This window comes from Anoplolepis gracilipes, chromosome 7, assembly GCF_047496725.1.
Source record: "Anoplolepis gracilipes chromosome 7, ASM4749672v1, whole genome shotgun sequence".
Lineage (NCBI taxonomy): Eukaryota > Metazoa > Arthropoda > Insecta > Hymenoptera > Formicidae > Anoplolepis > Anoplolepis gracilipes.
This window is the reverse complement of record NC_132976.1, coordinates 9,704,197-9,720,241: the sequence shown is the minus strand read 5'-3', so window position 1 is coordinate 9,720,241 and position 16,045 is coordinate 9,704,197. Positions and strand designations below refer to the sequence as shown.

Genomic DNA, 16,045 nt, shown 5'->3' with positions numbered 1-16,045 from the left:
TATAATTAAATGCTTTTATTGAAATTATTGAAAAGTTATATTTTATATATATTATTATATAAATTAGAAATTATATTTTATTTATATATATATATATATATATATATATATTTTATATCTCTACGCATACATCAAATAATTTCTATATAAATAATATATTTGGTATCCGGTGTAACATTGTATTAAAATAAAAACAGATTAGGCGTAGCTAAAATAATATAATATGTAATGTAATATATATTAATAAACTCATAATATTTTCGTGTACTTTTCAAATTCACCATTTATACGGATTTAGCATGGACATGAACCAACCGGTCATTTTACCGTAGTATTGAAAAATGTATCCGGCCACGTAGTTCCGCCCACTCTAGAATGGATCCAGCTGGCGCTAGCATACTGCAAGAAAAAAGTATCTTATGAAAAATGGCGGCATGGCCTCTCTCAGACTTCTTTCTGACGCTACTTTACTCCACAAGTAAGATTTTTGAGTACACTAGAGTTTGCGAGCGTCAAAATAAACAGATTTTATTGTGATTCTACTCGGTATTGAAAAATATTAATCTTTAAAAAAATTAGTAGGTTTATAATTATTAATTGTGAATTGATTATAAGTATTTTCTTGTAGTTGATTACAAACGAAAAGGCGCAATTATAAATATATCAATATATATATATATATATATATATATAAACTCGTGTTTATTCAAAGGTAAATATTTAGTATATATTTAGTATATATTATATTTGAACTCTCAAGTACTCAGATTTTAATGAAAATAATTTTATTTGATGATTTATATATGTCGCAGGAATAAAATAAAAGCAAAATGTTTAATCAAATGGATGATATAGAAGTTGATATTTCTGAACCACGCACAGCCTATAGCCGTTTTGTATTTTCTAAACCAAGTACTATATTTCATCCTTCAAAAGTTACTAATTTCGGTACAGAATTGGATCATGCTTCTGATGCTCATTCCGATAAGAAGACTGAATTTACCTTTGCTGTACCTACAATACTATCGCAACACAATGAAAGTCATACAAGCTTGCAAGCCTATAAATCTAACAGATATAAACCGAGAATTTCTAGAACTACATATAAACCTACATTCAATGTGTTTGCTAATGCTCTTAAGGATACAGGAGCGTTTGAGCAGCTGAAAAAGAATTCCAGATCAAATACTACTAAAATTAATATAGACAACTCGATAACTTGTTCCAATGTTCCAGAAACCCTGCTGACTAAAACAGCAGCAAAAGAATATTTCATAAAGTATGGAAATATTGTGAAAATAACTATTCGTCCAAGGAGACATACAATCACAGTAGTTTATACTTCAAAAATAGAGGCAAATGCTGCATATTATGGTAATAGCGATTACATGGGTGAGAAGTTTCAGGTAGAATGGACAAAATTGGAATCGTCAACTGCGAAAATGCCGACTAAAAAGAAAATTATACATAAAAATATAGTGACAAATCTACTTAAAGTGCCCGACGAAGAGATTAAAAATGAATTAGAAGCCATGACAAATTTAGAGTATAATTTACATTCTGACAAAGAGACTACAGTATCCGATAGTACAGGCGTATTATTGCCATTAAAGGTCAGAGCACCTGTAGGGAAAACGACAACCAAATTTGAGAAAACTGCTGCAAAGATTGAAAAACTTGATACCGAGACAATTAAACCTTTACATAATACCTCTATGGAAGAATTACAAAATATAATACATCAGGCCGCTCTTACGATTGAAGACAAATATAAGATTCTAGAAGCTAGAGATCGTCTCATGAGATTAAAACGAGTCAAACCAGCCTCGCTTGCAACAGCTAAAATAACTAGTGGAACTTGTCCTGACATGTGTCCAGAGAAAGAACGTCTTATGCGCGAATCACAGAGGCAAATCGCGTCGTACGAACAGCTGGAAGAAAATGAATACAAAATAAATCACGCAACAGCCATAAAGCAATATTCAAGATCTTCTGCAGATCAAGAAGAACCGATGCCCCACGAATTAAGGCCGGTAAAGTCGTTGAAAATGACTATGAGTTATTTGCTTCACGAAATAATGGATCTTTGCGAGCAGCAGGACACAAATCTGGCAGAATGGTATCACTTTCTATGGGATAGAACGAGAGGAATCAGAAAGGATATTACACAACAGGAACTATGTTGCGTAGAAAGCGTAGAATTGATCGAACAGTGCGCTAGATTTCACATAGTATGTTCAGAGAGACTTTGCGCAGAAGACGCATCTGTGTTCGATAAGAAAATTAATACGGAAAATTTGACGAAATGCCTGCAGACTTTGAAATATATGTACCACGATTTGAGACTAAAAGGTATCACCTGTGAAAACGAGTCAGAATTCAGAGCATATATTGTTTTACTAAATTTAAACAATGGTAATTTTTTATACGATCTACAACAATTACCAAAATCTGTGCAAAATTCACCAGAAATTAAATTTGCCATCAATATATACTTTGCACTGGATTCGAATAATTACTATAAATTCTTTAAACTCGTTCGAGAGACGACTTACTTGAACGCTTGTATCTTATTAAGATATTTCAATCAAGTTAGATTAAAAGCTTTTTCGGTAATGTTGAAGGCGTATTGTAGAAGTACTTCGACAGCTTTTCCGTTATACGAATTAATGGATATTCTCGGCTTTGAAAACGAGAATGAAGCTACATATTTTTGCGAACAAGTAGGACTGAATTTGTCAAATGATGAGTTATACATTCTTTTAAATCGTCAGAACTTTAGTATGCCCGCAACAAGTATACAACAGGGTAGGGCTTATAATCTGATTGAGTCTAAGAGAATCGCTTTAAATTTTAGTATTGGACAATGTATCGCTGGTGGAAAAATGCCAGAAAAGACTTACAAAAATCATAAACCGCATGATAGTTTTGACGCACATGGCTATTTGACGCCTGAATCTATCAACGCCATGGATCAAAATGCTGACGCCTCTTCTACAGAACAACACGAATATGAACTCCACGAATTTACCAAGAGAAAAGCAAAAAAGATATCAGTTCAGGACAAAATTCAGAAAGTCATAAAGGACGTTCATCCTATGCAAATTAACAAACTGTCTGCTATTACAAATACTGTATCAAGTGTACCTAAACTTACATCAATTTCCGAACCAATTACTTCGAATGTTTTTCAAATGACATCAAACGCATCCAGTGGGCTTAAATCAAATATATTTGAGTATAAACCTCAATCTTCTTCTGTATCAACCACACAAATAAAAGTAGCTTCCAATAAGGAATCTGATAATGAAACTGGTACAATGCGCCATAAAAACACTATAGCTGAAGATAAACAATCTGAAATTTTTAGCAGCAATAATATTTTTAGTAATAATAATGCATTTACTAACAATTCTATCGCATTTTCAAAGCCACTGGAAATATCACGTAATGTAGAACCTGCTATGCCTTTTGCAACAACTATGAATCAGAACATCACCTCAGGGATAAGATCAGAAAATATATTTGTTAGAGATATTACGCCTTCTTCAACGGTTTTCGCTAATAATTATTTTCAACCACTTTCAACCAATGCAAGTGATGGAAATAAAATAATAAAGAAACAAACCATCAGCTCTGAGGAAGAGCAGAAGGTTCGAGACGTACGAGCTATGTTGGAGGCTGAGAAAGCGAAACTGGAAAAATTGGAATGTGCGAGAAAAATGCAACAAATCAAAGAGCAATCGGAAGAGATTTACAACAGCTTATACGAGGAAATCGCGCACGAGTTCTGTTCTACTATTGCAAAAGAGGATATCGAGAGGATAAAAATGTATGATACATTGAGCGAGAAAATTTTCTTTGACATGACTAGCGAAGTTATTCATGAAATATGTAATGTAACATTGACTATGGAAATTAAAAATCAGCGTAAGTTGCAAGCATTGTTATCGAGAATTAAAAATCGAATAGTTGTCAAGTGTTTCAACTCTTGGAAACAATATGTATCGAGAAAGAAACGACAAAGGGAAGCATTGGAAGATACACCGGTTTGGTTGCAAAAACAATCCGTGGAGGAAAATGCCAAAATGCTGTATTCCAAGGAACAGGAAGTGGTGATACAAAATATGTGCGAGAAACAACGTCAATTGGAAGGTACAACTGGTATGGAAAGTCTCGCTCCGATCGAAGTTATTGTGTACGCCGGTATTAAAGAGAATCTACGATTATTGGATATCAGTCCTTTGACTAATATTTTTTGGAAACTGGTGATCTCCTGGCCAGACTTAAGTAATAGAATGGTTCTATGGCATTACAAGAAACTGATAAATGAGTACTTATATCCTGAAGATTTTACGATGGATCCTATTATAAAAACTTATCGACCAAATTCCTATGAAACTTTACGTGTTTGCATAAGGCATCTCGAGGGTTTTATCAGCGATCATAATTTAGTCGGTACTGATGCGCTTCTATTTATTGCTGATGCTTCAGAAAACTATGAATTTGTTATTAAACGTTTAACGAAAACTGTATTGTCAAGACAAAAGCTAATGCCTATGCCGCTTGCTTTTATAATCCTGGGTAATGGAAATTTGAAAATTCAGAATGAGGATATTGTCTCAGTCTTGGAATCTCTCTTGGAATCTGGTTACATATTGGAATATACGATTATGTACAAGGAAGATCTATCTAAAAAAGTCATTTTAAATTTAATGCAAAGTATAGTTTTATGGTTGACAATGAATAAATCACCACCAATTCCACTGGAAATGGATTATTTGTGTAACATATACAATATTTGTTTGTCAGAAGAATTATGGTTAAGGTAATATTCCTTTTTTTTAATTTTTTAATATATTTTTTAAAATTATATTTCAATATTATATTCATTATTCATATATTATACATATAATTAATATACAAAATGAGATACTTAACTTGCACACTTTGAATAACTTGTAAATTGTATGTTTTAACAAATTGTTACATATATAAAAGTTGCAGAATTTCAAGAAAGTCATTACATATCTATATTTATATTTTTATAAGTAAAGATGTTTCAAAGATTTAAAGGTCAATTTAATATTTTTTTAATAGAATTATCCTGATTATATATATGTGTGTGTGTACTTGTACATATTTTATTATTATCTAATTATTATTTACAGGATATTGGGTGATGCCATGTTCAATAAACAATTGTCAAATGCATTAAAAAATCCTAATTTTGTAATTGATTTGCACAATGAGGCTGTAAATCATTTGATAGATATAGTTTTAGATCCAGAATCCATGTTATATACAAATTTTGCGCCAGAGTTAAAAAAATTCCTTAAAAATAATAATATGATGCCATGCAGTTATGAATATTTCGACGAATCGTGGAAACAGGATGAATACAGAGCAAAATTGGAGGTCACAATGAATAGTTTTGTGTTACCACCATGGAAGTGAGTGTTATCTCTATGTTATAATATTAATTGATATATCTGCATATATTAATATATCTACATATGTTAAACATCACTGCATTGTATACATTTAGTATTTTAATATGTTTGTGTTTATTTTCTTACTTTAGTGCACCATGGCCAATAACAGATATACAAGACTTACGACGATATATTACGAAATATTGTAGAGAGGTGTTATCTGATTCAAATTGCAACATCGTATTTTGTGATATATTGAGTAATTTATATCTCACTTCGGGAAGTTTGCAACTATCCAACTTTGTACACGTACTACTACATGTGGTTAAAGAAAAAATACGTCTTCTGAACGAAGATCAAGTAGTAATTTACAACAGAAATCACATTAAACATTTCCAGACATTACCTTGGTGGTTTAAATCCAATGTACTAACAAAATTTCTATCGCACGAATTAAATCTTGATGATAATTACATATTAAATACACCACCGATAAAAAGAAAGAAATTCAATAAATCGACAACCGATTTACACGATAGTGTGCTAGATGAAAAGTTTGGTCCATTGGCAGAATTTTGTGAAAGTACCAAAGCTCGAATCACAGAGATACACTCTGTGTCTAAGGAGATTGAAAACCGCTTGCAAACACAACAATTGGAGAATACATTATTGGAAGAGAGACTGAAGAATGCCTTGTTTGATGAAGAGAATTTTGAATAAAGAAAAATGCATAATTTTTTCCAATTCAACTATATGATATAATTTATAATAGTATTTTAGTTTTGTAAGTTTTATTATATGTACATATATGTGTACACATGCATATAAATATACACAATATAATTAGATTTACATATAAATCAATATACTACAATTACCTATAATATTATTTTCTAGTTATACATATTCTAATATATATATATACATACAACATTTAATATGTGTAAATAAAATGTCATTAAAAAATTCAGTTATATTTTGTTTAAATATGAAATTAAATTATATATTAGACCAGCATATAAATGTATATATATTTAGTAATATTTTTATTATATATTTAGTAGTTTATTTTTTATAATTTAATTGTTCCATACAATATGTATAATTCATAGAATTATAGGACGCAGAAATATTCTTAACAAAACATCTCTATATATCTCTATAATCTTCAAAGTATTGTCATATGGTATTTAACACCTGCAAATTCTCATAGAGAAAATAGGAAAATATTCTTCATAAAGAATATTCTGGAAAAATCAGAGTAAATGGGGCAAAATAAAGAACGAAAAAGAAACAGTAATAAACTTTTATTAATCTAGACTTAAATTTTTTTCTTTTTCTATATTTTTATATCTTTCTTTGATTCATGTTATATATAAATATTCTTGATACAATTTTATTGCATGTGGGGTATGATAAAATTTAATTTGTAGAAGTATATAACTCCAAAGAAAGACATTTAATATAGGATCTTTATTTTATACGCTAAAACGTATTTTTCTATAAATTGAAATTAAATAATTTATATAATATAAAGTTTAATATTATATACAGAATATAATATATATATATATATATACATGTAACATATTCCACTTTTTATAAGTATAACAATTCTTGCATATACTTATATATAACACATAAAAACTTTCAATTAACTTTATAAGTTTTCTGAGATTTTCAAATTTTCTTTATTATACTTATACATTTATATAATTGTTTTTTATCAATTATAAAATTGCGATAGATCTAGATAAAAGTAAATTAAAAATCTTTGCTTAGTTCCCCTATATTTTTAATTGATTTGTAATTAGAGAAAGAAAGAAAAAAAGGAGATAGGAATAAAAGGAGTGGAGAAAAAAAACTATCTACTCAAGAAATAAATAATAGAACCATAAGAATCTCTTACAGTGATATCTAATATAAAATAATTATTATTCTATATTTAATGCAAAGATATGCTATATTATTGATACATACCTATATCTGAATTAGAGAATAAAAAGTTTAATTTTTATTTAATAAAAAAATAAATTAAATTGTATAAAACATATCATGAAAATGTAATATACTATATCAATACAAAACATATGTATATATTGTGTCAAACAACTATGATATTGTGATGTATCAGTGTTAAATTTACATCTGCGCGCGCGCGCACAAGATATTTCAAAACCACAATATTCTCTTAACAAATTTTTTAGGTTAAATTAAAGTTGATGTTTTTATTAAAAATGTCGATATCAATAATTTTTGAATTACAGAGTTTTTAAATTATACGTTCGGAAAAAAAGAATACTGAAACTGTATCCTCTTCAGTTCATTTCAAATGAAGTTTATTTCAATAAAATTTGAATTTTCAATGTAGTTATAAAAAAAATAGAAAAATTTTAAATTGGCATTAAATTATTTTTTCCACCCTAGATAATTAGTTGACTAAATGTGTAGCGCAATATAACAATTATTCTATTTGAGTTCACAGTTTGTTGAACTCTTACAAATGTTTAAAAGATTAGTTAAATGTCACACGTGCTGAATACGCAGATATGACGTTGAGAATTAAATACATATTTATATAAACTTTTTGTCTCATAACGTGTGTGTTATTGATACTATCATCTTTTAAAATATTGACTTTTCTTTTTGTGTACAAACTATTGTGTATATGTATGAATGTATGTATGTATGTATGTATATTATTAGATGTAGGTGTAAGTTATGAATAATATACGTAAACACATTTAAAGTTTTAACAAAACATGTGTACATACACTTCATATCTATATGACAAATATATGCAAAATTTGCATAATTAAGCATACATTTATCGCCTATTTTGCATATGTAAGACTATACATTAAATAAAATTTATATACGAATTTAATTAAAATTAAAATTTTAGATTTTATTTTATGAAAAATTAGCTGACCTGTAAGGATTTGAATAATGTTGGAAAAATGACAAAAATGTAACAAGTAATATTTCTTCATTTTTAAAACCTTGATATTTGTGAATTTTGTTTATCATATCACAAAAGATCATATAACAATATACGCTATAAAATAATATTCGAGATGTCACAGGTCAGAAAGAGCTTTTGTGACAATTGCACATGTATATTCAAAATCCTATAAATTGATTTGTACTTGAGGTAAAATATCTTTAATAATAATAATTGTTTTTTTTCTTGTGCTCTAATTATAATTTGAAAATAATTATATTATTTGTAAGGGTTTAGAAAGATTTTGCAATAAAATTACAAAATTTATTAGTTGCTGATGTATACAATTAATGGATTCCGATTTTACATTAATAACATCAATCCTGGATTTCTAGGAATGAAGAAAATAATTTATAGATACGAATTAATATCATAAGATGACAGAGAATTGTTGATCGTAATTAATAAGTAAAACAAAAAACTTTGCAAATGAACTTTCGTTAAAATATTAATAAATTGAATAAAAAAGTAATCCAAGATTTATGTCAACACTTTATAAATAGTTTATAGATAAGGAAGTGAGTTCACAAGCAAGCAAGCGATAACATACAAAATACCTAAAAACATATTTAATCTGGCTGTTCGTTTAGGCACGTTTTGAATTTTATGCGGATTTCGAAAATCTTTTTCTATTTTAAAGGCGGTCGGAAGAGTGATTACTGGCAGTAAGAACCATATTGAATATCTTAATGCCAATACTATAAGAATTATATATGGTGTAAACAATAAAAAAGCATATAAAACATGAGACGCGGTATGATCTATTAAAATCGCTAATGTTACGATTCCTGCCTTTCTATCGCTATCCGTATCTCTCGTGTTGTTGCTATGTAAAATAGCCTCAGTGTTTAACGCGAGCGGTATAGCGTAATAAATCGTTCCTAATTCAACATAACCGGTTTGTGTCATGAAGGCAAATAGAACAGAGATTGGACCAAATATGACTAAAATAAGTACATCGCCCAGAGCAATGTATTTAAATCCTATACCTCCGGTATAGAGAAAAGAGGAGGATAAACCTCCAAAGTATACAAGAGCTAGATGTTCCATCTTGGCAGGGGAGATGGCTGCCAATAAGACAAATCCCAAGCAACCTGCTGTATATAAAAAAGCTCCCAACGAGACCAACTCGTCTTTAGATAATAAATGATCTACTAATATTCTGTCGTCGCTTTTCCGACTATCGACACCCTTCACATAGTCAAAATAAGTGTTTACTACGTTACCAGCGCCATGTACACAAACTACTGTGACCACAATAACGATCAGGGTTATCCAACTGAAACTTGCTAGACCTGTCATTCGATACGCAAGCGCGGATCCGAGAAGCGTTGGCATTAGAGATGCACTTAGTGACCATGGTCGGACCGCCAGAAAGTATGAAGACAACTTCATAAGAGGAGAACCCAAAGCTGGCGATGTCGAGCTGTGATGTGCATTATTCACCATAGAGCTATCTTCGATTTTCCTAGTTGGATTCGAAGTGCCGTTGGACATCATGTTTTGTATGCAACACTAGAAATAATATTATTCCATATAAACTATGTGTGTTATTAGAAATGATAACAATCCTTTAATCTCTAAACTTTTCTTTTTTACATTTTATATTAAAATTAAAAATAATTAGCAATTGATAAATCGCTTAATATACGTTATTTGAGAAGGAAATACGTCCGGTATATTATACTTAACGGTATCCTAATTTAACACATATATATGTATATATATGTACGTACGTTTCCACGTGAGCTTGTAATTAAATGTGACAAGAAAAAAGTATGTCACAATAATACAAAGGAAATTTGACAAGATGAATACAAAAATTGACAAAATGAGAATGAGTAGTAATTTTTTGAACAGTTACTATTAACTGTTTTTTTACGTTTACGCGCTCAACCTCACCTGAGAATTTTTTTCGAGACAGACACAGACGAAGATAGGTTAAGACGATCTTTGTGGTAATTAAAACATTTCACTTCTCGATATTTGATCATCTTAAAATTATTTGTCATACAAGGAACACATCAGCGTCCGTTTGATCAGCATTATGAAGTAAGTATAAACAGCTTTGAATTATTCTATCTTCTTCACTTTCCCCGATAGATGTTTGTCCCTGTTGGGGCACATCAGGTGTGTTCGGTCACAGTATAAGTATATACAGCGCAACTCTCTGTCGGCATCTTTGATGCAGTGTACCTAAAAATGAACTGCGCATGCGCAAACTTGACAGGTAACCAATCATGGCTAGTGTCTAATCTCTATCTCACTTACTCTACTCTCCTCACTTTTCTTTCTCTTTCTAACTTACTAATACCAGCTAATACACATTTCTATGTACACATTATATAGGGTGAGGCAACTAACATTAGGACATACACTGTACAGGGTGACGAATCTACGAATCTGAATCTCCGTTACTTTTGAGAATGCAAAAAGTTCTAAAGAGAAAAATATTTGCTTTAAACAAATAAATATAATACAATAACAAACATTTTTATCTTAAGAAAAAAATTATTGTTATATTATTTATTTGTTTAAAGCAAACATTTTTCTTTTTAGAAATTTTTTTGCATTCAAAAGTAACAGAAATATTTCATATATATATATATATATATATATAATTATATGAAATGCATATAAAATTTTTTTTATAAATAAATAAAATCCATTAATGTTTATATGTAGTATATTGAACAAATATAACGAGATAAAAATTTTATATTTTATTTTGATATGATTTTCATGCATACAAAAATTTATATGAAATGCATTATATAAAATCCTTGTTTTATAAATAAAATTCATTAATATTTGTATGTAATATATTGAATAAAATAACGAGATAAAAATTTCACAATTTTCATATATATTAAAATGTATTTAAAAAAAATGTTCTAATTTTTTAATTTAAGATTTAAAAAAATAAAACTTAACGATTTGTTGATAATTGTAGACAGTAATAAGGTAAAAATATTTCTTGTCAAAGAAAATTAATTTCTTATAAATAGATTAGTGAGAAGTTTTATACAAAATTACTTTTTAATTGGTTTTGTCAATAATGAGTCTAAACAAAACTTATAAAATTCTTTGGAACATAATGCCAAACGTTGTATATCTAATGGATGTAACATAGCTGTGATTATTAATCGTAACTCTATTGGCAAGCCCAGAAAACTAGGACTTGTTAAACCAGATGCTGATAGTATATCTGTCCGCAAAGGTGTAGCCAGTTTGTCTTTAAACCTGACAAATTTTAAGATACGTATTTGTAAATATATTTTGTAAATAAATATAGTAAATATATATAATAGTTAAAATTATGTATTCTTTATACCTATGTGATATTTCTTTGAGATTCATATATCGAAAATATGGATTATTCGAGTATGGATTTACATATTTTAATGTCTGAACAATCATGCTATAAGTCTTTTTTTCTTTTATGCATGGAAATATATTAACTATCAATTTATCGCCATAAGGTATTGCAATAAATTTTGATTGAATATTCTCCAAGTTATGCAATATAAAATGTGTTTCATATACACCTGTTTCTGGCAATTTCCAATCTGTAGGTATATGAACCAATTTTGTATTTTGTTCCCTATAAATAAGATAGTATATTAATAAAATTGCTAAAAGTTATTGAATTTTTGTATTATATTGTAATAATATAAACTTTTATATATATATATATATATTACCACTTTAAATTATTAGAAGTGGACGATATAGAAAATCCAGATTCTGCTAATAAAACAAACAGTAAAGCAACAAGATAATCATGATGTATAGCATTTTTATCCAATTGTTCTAATACAGCACTCAATGATAATGCTAGCATAGAAAATGTGCTCTCTTCTGCCAGTATTGGTTCAGATATATCAACTACCCTATTTAAAGAATGTAACTTCTCCATTTTTTATAGTGCTAATATCAGCTATTACTGCAGTATATAAGTCAAATTAGCACATTTTTTACATATGTTTTGCAATGCAACAAAAATTTATTTAATTTCTTACAGCAAGGTCTATTGTACCTATTCACTGTGGTTTGACCTAGCGAATAACCTTTGTCGTGATGCAAGCATAGAGCTATCGATTGCAAGATTCGCGCGGAAAGTTAAGTTAGGTTAAGTTAGAAGAAAAAAAAGATTTATCTCTTATAACACGAAACTCTGTGGGTGCTGAAATAATCATTATTGAATAATCATTATTACGCTTTTCTCTCATTATCGTTTTTGACAGTCTTGGGAAACTCCCTTTGACAGCTATTTCATCATATATGACATAACCACGTTAAACCGCGGTTTGACGTTTAACCACACTGTGACCGACGACCTATTGTAGATTCGGCCTTAGGCCATATCGACAATAGATATAACAAGCTTTAAGCTATAAGAAATTGTCCAATCACAGTCGAGTATGAAAAGAATAATCGAATGTGATTGGCTAATTTCTTAGAGGTTAAGGCTTACTACATCTATTGTAGATCCGGCCTTATACTATGTCCGGATTGGATTAAAATTTGTTCAATCGAAAACGCTTTGTTCTTCCTCTTCTGACATTATCGTTTCTATATATAGGTATATTTATTCGTTTCTCCGGAAAAATAACATCATTTGAATAGCTTTCGAGAACTTCTAAAAGCATGCATTAACTTCCATTAATTTATTTTGCGTGGATCTCTGGCAATGAACGAGGCCGTTCTTTGTTAATGAAGAAAAAAACACTATACATGTGTATCATGTGCAGATGTTGAATCACAGACATCTGTTTGTGCGTTGAATGCAATCGAGCGCAAAGTAAATCTTGATGACGTGAGATAGTCAAATGACAGATGTGAAATGCACATTTTATAAATTATGACTTTGACGGAGATTAAAGATGTTCTCGCATTGTCTGCTTCAATTTTTACGGTTTTACAATTTTTGGCTGGCGTGTAAGTTACACGACATGAAATTTATAATTGCTTTTTTGTATTTAAGGATTTATTTTAATGATTTATATTTTTCCTTTGAAAATGTATTTTTATTCATATTGTGTTTGTTATTGCTATCAATTATTGCTCAATTTGAGATTAAATGTTTTGTTTTATAATTTTGATTTTTAAATAGCAAAATAACTTTGTTAATAAATTTTTTTATAACTATGTATACTTTTTTTTATGTAATTTATCAGGTTGATCAGAAAGTCTTTTCATATTTTATATAATACAATAAGTATAAAATACAAAAAGCCTTTTTTGCCAATCTAATATATTAGGATTGTGCATTTCATTAAATTTTTATTAATAATTATAAATATTTATCAACATCTGATCTTATTTAAGATATTGATAATTTTTTTTTAGTATATTATAATAATATAGCAATAATTTTAATTGAGTTTTTTTTATTGGATTTGTTAGATAAAAATGAAAATTTTTTTATTTTTTAGCTTAGTATGCAAGAAATATATTAGAAATGGTACGACTGGAGATAGCTCAAGTTTGGCCTTTATGACATGTTTTATGTCGTATGTATTATAATAAAAAGTAATAATATATATTTGTCTACAACTGCAAACATTGACTTAAATTTCTAATCATATATTTATTATTACAGTTGTAGTTTGTGGCTGCGATATGGAGTACTTATTGGAGATTTGTTTATTGTGTCTGTAAATATTTTTGGGACAGTATTACAAATATGCTATATGATAATTTATATCTTGTACAGTGTAAAAGGATCAACTACCATTAAGCAGTTTATGGTAGCGATATGCTTTGTTTTACTTATATATATCTACAGTATTTATCAAGATGATAAAGTGGTGGCTGCAAAACATGTAGGATTTCTTAGTTGCAGTTTGACGGTATTATTTTTTGCATCACCATTGATTTCACTTGTAAGTACAGTATAAAGGAATAAAATCTTTTAAATCACATTCATAAAATCTAATTATATATTAAATAATAAAACTACTTTATTCATTGGAAAATCATTGTCTCAAATATTATATGATATTTATTGGTAATAAATTTTAAAATGTTGATATAATAAATCTATAAATTTATTGTAGGTACAAGTAATAAAAGTAAAAAGCACGGAGAGTTTGCCATTTCCAGTCATAATAGCTTCTATGGTAGTTTCCTGTCAATGGTTTGCGTACGGATGTTTACTTGGTGACCAATTTATACAAATACCAAATTTTTTGGGTTGTGTATTGTCAGGTTTTCAACTTTCTTTGTTTTTGATTTATCCAAGTAAACGAACAGATCAAGCCTATTTTATATAAGAATATATTATAGTTTCTACTTTAAAAATAAGTGATATCAATGTTATAATGCTGTATGAAAAATCGTATCAATTATAATTTGATAATTTTTCTTACATATATATTGTATGTATTTTTATTTATCTTAGTCTCATTGTAAACTCATATCTTTTACATTACATATATAAATAAGTTTTATTTTATATATTAGTACAGTAAATCCTCTTAAATTTGACTTTGTTAATTTTGGTTTTTCTTCATATATGTACTTCCAAATAACATTTGCAACAGGATCGATTGCTTTGAGTACAATTAAATCCAATTTGTTATGAATTTGTTATATTAGCTGAAAATATGTTTTAAATATGAATTATAAGTTTTAGTTAAACACAGAAACTGAAAATTAAAATGTAAGTAGGCTATAGACACAGAAATTGAGATAGCAAATCAACATCACATAAATTTGCACTCTTGTAAAGTTTTTGTTTTCATTTTAGATATTTTTGACACAATAATATAAAAGTTAAAGCAAAGATTATATATATATATATATATATATATATATATATATATATATATATATATATATATATATATATATATATATATATATAATGAAGAAAATATCTTGCATAGAAATATTCATGTAAGTAAAACAATATAGTGATAATGAAATTAATAAATGTACATATATGTATATTGTCTATATTAAATCAAAGTATGCATATATATTCTTGATCAAAATGGATTTATTTTTTTAAAAATGCTGCGATGGCAGGTGTATAAACGAGCAATAAAAAATAGGAGTTTGTATTTTAAAAAAATTCCAACATCTTGCGAAAATATATCATATTAATAGTTTAATTAAATAATATAATTATCGTAGTTATATGTAGCATTATAAAAAATTGGTTCAAAATAAATAAATAAAGTATTTAATTCATGAAACTGGAGCTCTAATATTCATGATATATTTTTATATAAAAATTAAAATCTGATTTTCTCAAATAGGAATAAATGGACAATTTCTCGTTTACTCATTCAATTTCAAAAGCAACTTGAGGAGAGTTTTTTAATTCATCAATTGATCAATTGCATGATGCGCAAATGCAGCACGTGTGGTATTTACGCATCATGCGATTCATCAGTCGATGAATTAAAAAACTCGCTCTTGGTTTCAATACATTTTGAATTTCTAAGGCCGGATCTACAATACATGTAGTCAGCCTTAAGCCGTAAAAAATTAACCAATCACAGTATTTGAGTATTTTTCTAACATTCAATTGTGATTGGCCAATTCCTTACGGCTTAAGATCTACTACGCCTATTGTAGATCCGGCTTTATTAGA

The 16,045-nt window shown here is 28.4% G+C and overlaps 4 protein-coding genes across 8 annotated transcripts; 2 read left to right on the top strand and 2 right to left on the bottom strand.

Moving 5' to 3' along the window:
• Positions 1-456: 456 nt before the first annotated feature.
• On the top strand, positions 457-6,775 carry Xmas (RRM_XMAS2 and SAC3_GANP domain-containing protein xmas). 2 transcript variants are annotated; one of them, XM_072895871.1, is made up of 5 exons: positions 472-546; positions 629-712; positions 813-4,828; positions 5,172-5,453; positions 5,585-6,775. In XM_072895871.1, the coding sequence occupies exons 3-5, from the start codon at positions 831-833 to the stop codon at positions 6,153-6,155; spliced, it is 4,851 nt and encodes a 1,616-aa protein (XP_072751972.1). In that variant the 5' UTR covers positions 472-546; positions 629-712; positions 813-830; the 3' UTR covers positions 6,156-6,775. The 2 variants fall into 2 exon arrangements, with proteins under 2 accessions (XP_072751971.1, XP_072751972.1); XM_072895870.1 differs by having other exon boundaries at positions 457-712.
• Positions 6,776-7,220: 445 nt separating this feature from the next.
• On the bottom strand, positions 7,221-10,603 carry Heix (UbiA prenyltransferase domain-containing heix). Of its 2 annotated transcripts, none has more exons than XM_072896332.1 (2): positions 10,176-10,325; positions 7,221-9,954 (listed from the first exon to the last, which is right to left on the bottom strand). In XM_072896332.1, exon 2 carries the CDS (start codon positions 9,937-9,939, stop codon positions 8,944-8,946), a length of 996 nt encoding a protein of 331 aa, XP_072752433.1. In that variant the 5' UTR covers positions 9,940-9,954; positions 10,176-10,325; the 3' UTR covers positions 7,221-8,943. The 2 variants fall into 2 exon arrangements, with proteins under 2 accessions (XP_072752433.1, XP_072752432.1); XM_072896331.1 differs by lacking the exon at positions 10,176-10,325 and adding an exon at positions 10,342-10,603 and having other exon boundaries at positions 7,223-9,954.
• A 751-nt stretch (positions 10,604-11,354) lies between these two features.
• On the bottom strand, positions 11,355-12,769 carry LOC140667703 (F-box only protein 7-like). Of its 3 annotated transcripts, none has more exons than XM_072895860.1 (4): positions 12,462-12,769; positions 12,144-12,385; positions 11,774-12,043; positions 11,355-11,682 (listed from the first exon to the last, which is right to left on the bottom strand). In XM_072895860.1, the coding sequence occupies exons 2-4, from the start codon at positions 12,356-12,358 to the stop codon at positions 11,472-11,474; spliced, it is 696 nt and encodes a 231-aa protein (XP_072751961.1). In that variant the 5' UTR covers positions 12,359-12,385; positions 12,462-12,769; the 3' UTR covers positions 11,355-11,471. The 3 variants fall into 3 exon arrangements, with proteins under 3 accessions (XP_072751961.1, XP_072751962.1, XP_072751960.1); XM_072895861.1 differs by having other exon boundaries at positions 12,479-12,769; XM_072895859.1 differs by having other exon boundaries at positions 12,144-12,769.
• Positions 12,770-12,967: 198 nt separating this feature from the next.
• On the top strand, positions 12,968-15,241 carry Slv (sugar transporter SWEET1). Its single transcript, XM_072896446.1, has 4 exons — positions 12,968-13,380; positions 13,878-13,955; positions 14,045-14,327; positions 14,502-15,241. Exons 1-4 carry the CDS (start codon positions 13,304-13,306, stop codon positions 14,715-14,717), a joined length of 654 nt encoding a protein of 217 aa, XP_072752547.1. The 5' UTR covers positions 12,968-13,303; the 3' UTR covers positions 14,718-15,241.
• Positions 15,242-16,045: the final 804 nt, after the last annotated feature.

Bases quoted from the DNA above. Each gene is read 5' to 3' on its own strand.
- Xmas (XM_072895870.1), top strand. From the start codon at position 831: ATGTTTAATCAAATGGATGATATAGAAGTTGATATTTCTGAACCACGC. The intron at 4,829-5,171 runs GTAATATTCCTT...TATTATTTACAG, and splicing joins TCAGAAGAATTATGGTTAAG to GATATTGGGTGATGCCATGT. The intron at 5,454-5,584 runs GTGAGTGTTATC...TTCTTACTTTAG, and splicing joins TTTGTGTTACCACCATGGAA to TGCACCATGGCCAATAACAG.
- LOC140667703 (XM_072895859.1), bottom strand. From the start codon at position 12,358: ATGGAGAAGTTACATTCTTTAAATAGGGTAGTTGATATATCTGAACCA. The intron at 12,044-12,143 runs GTAATATATATA...TCTTATTTATAG, and splicing joins ACTTCTAATAATTTAAAGTG to GGAACAAAATACAAAATTGG. The intron at 11,683-11,773 runs GTATAAAGAATA...AAAATTTGTCAG, and splicing joins CTCAAAGAAATATCACATAG to GTTTAAAGACAAACTGGCTA.
- Slv (XM_072896446.1), top strand. From the start codon at position 13,304: ATGACTTTGACGGAGATTAAAGATGTTCTCGCATTGTCTGCTTCAATT. The intron at 13,381-13,877 runs GTAAGTTACACG...TTTATTTTTTAG, and splicing joins TTACAATTTTTGGCTGGCGT to CTTAGTATGCAAGAAATATA. The intron at 13,956-14,044 runs GTATGTATTATA...TTATTATTACAG, and splicing joins TTTATGACATGTTTTATGTC to TTGTAGTTTGTGGCTGCGAT.
- Heix (XM_072896331.1), bottom strand. From the start codon at position 9,939: ATGATGTCCAACGGCACTTCGAATCCAACTAGGAAAATCGAAGATAGC.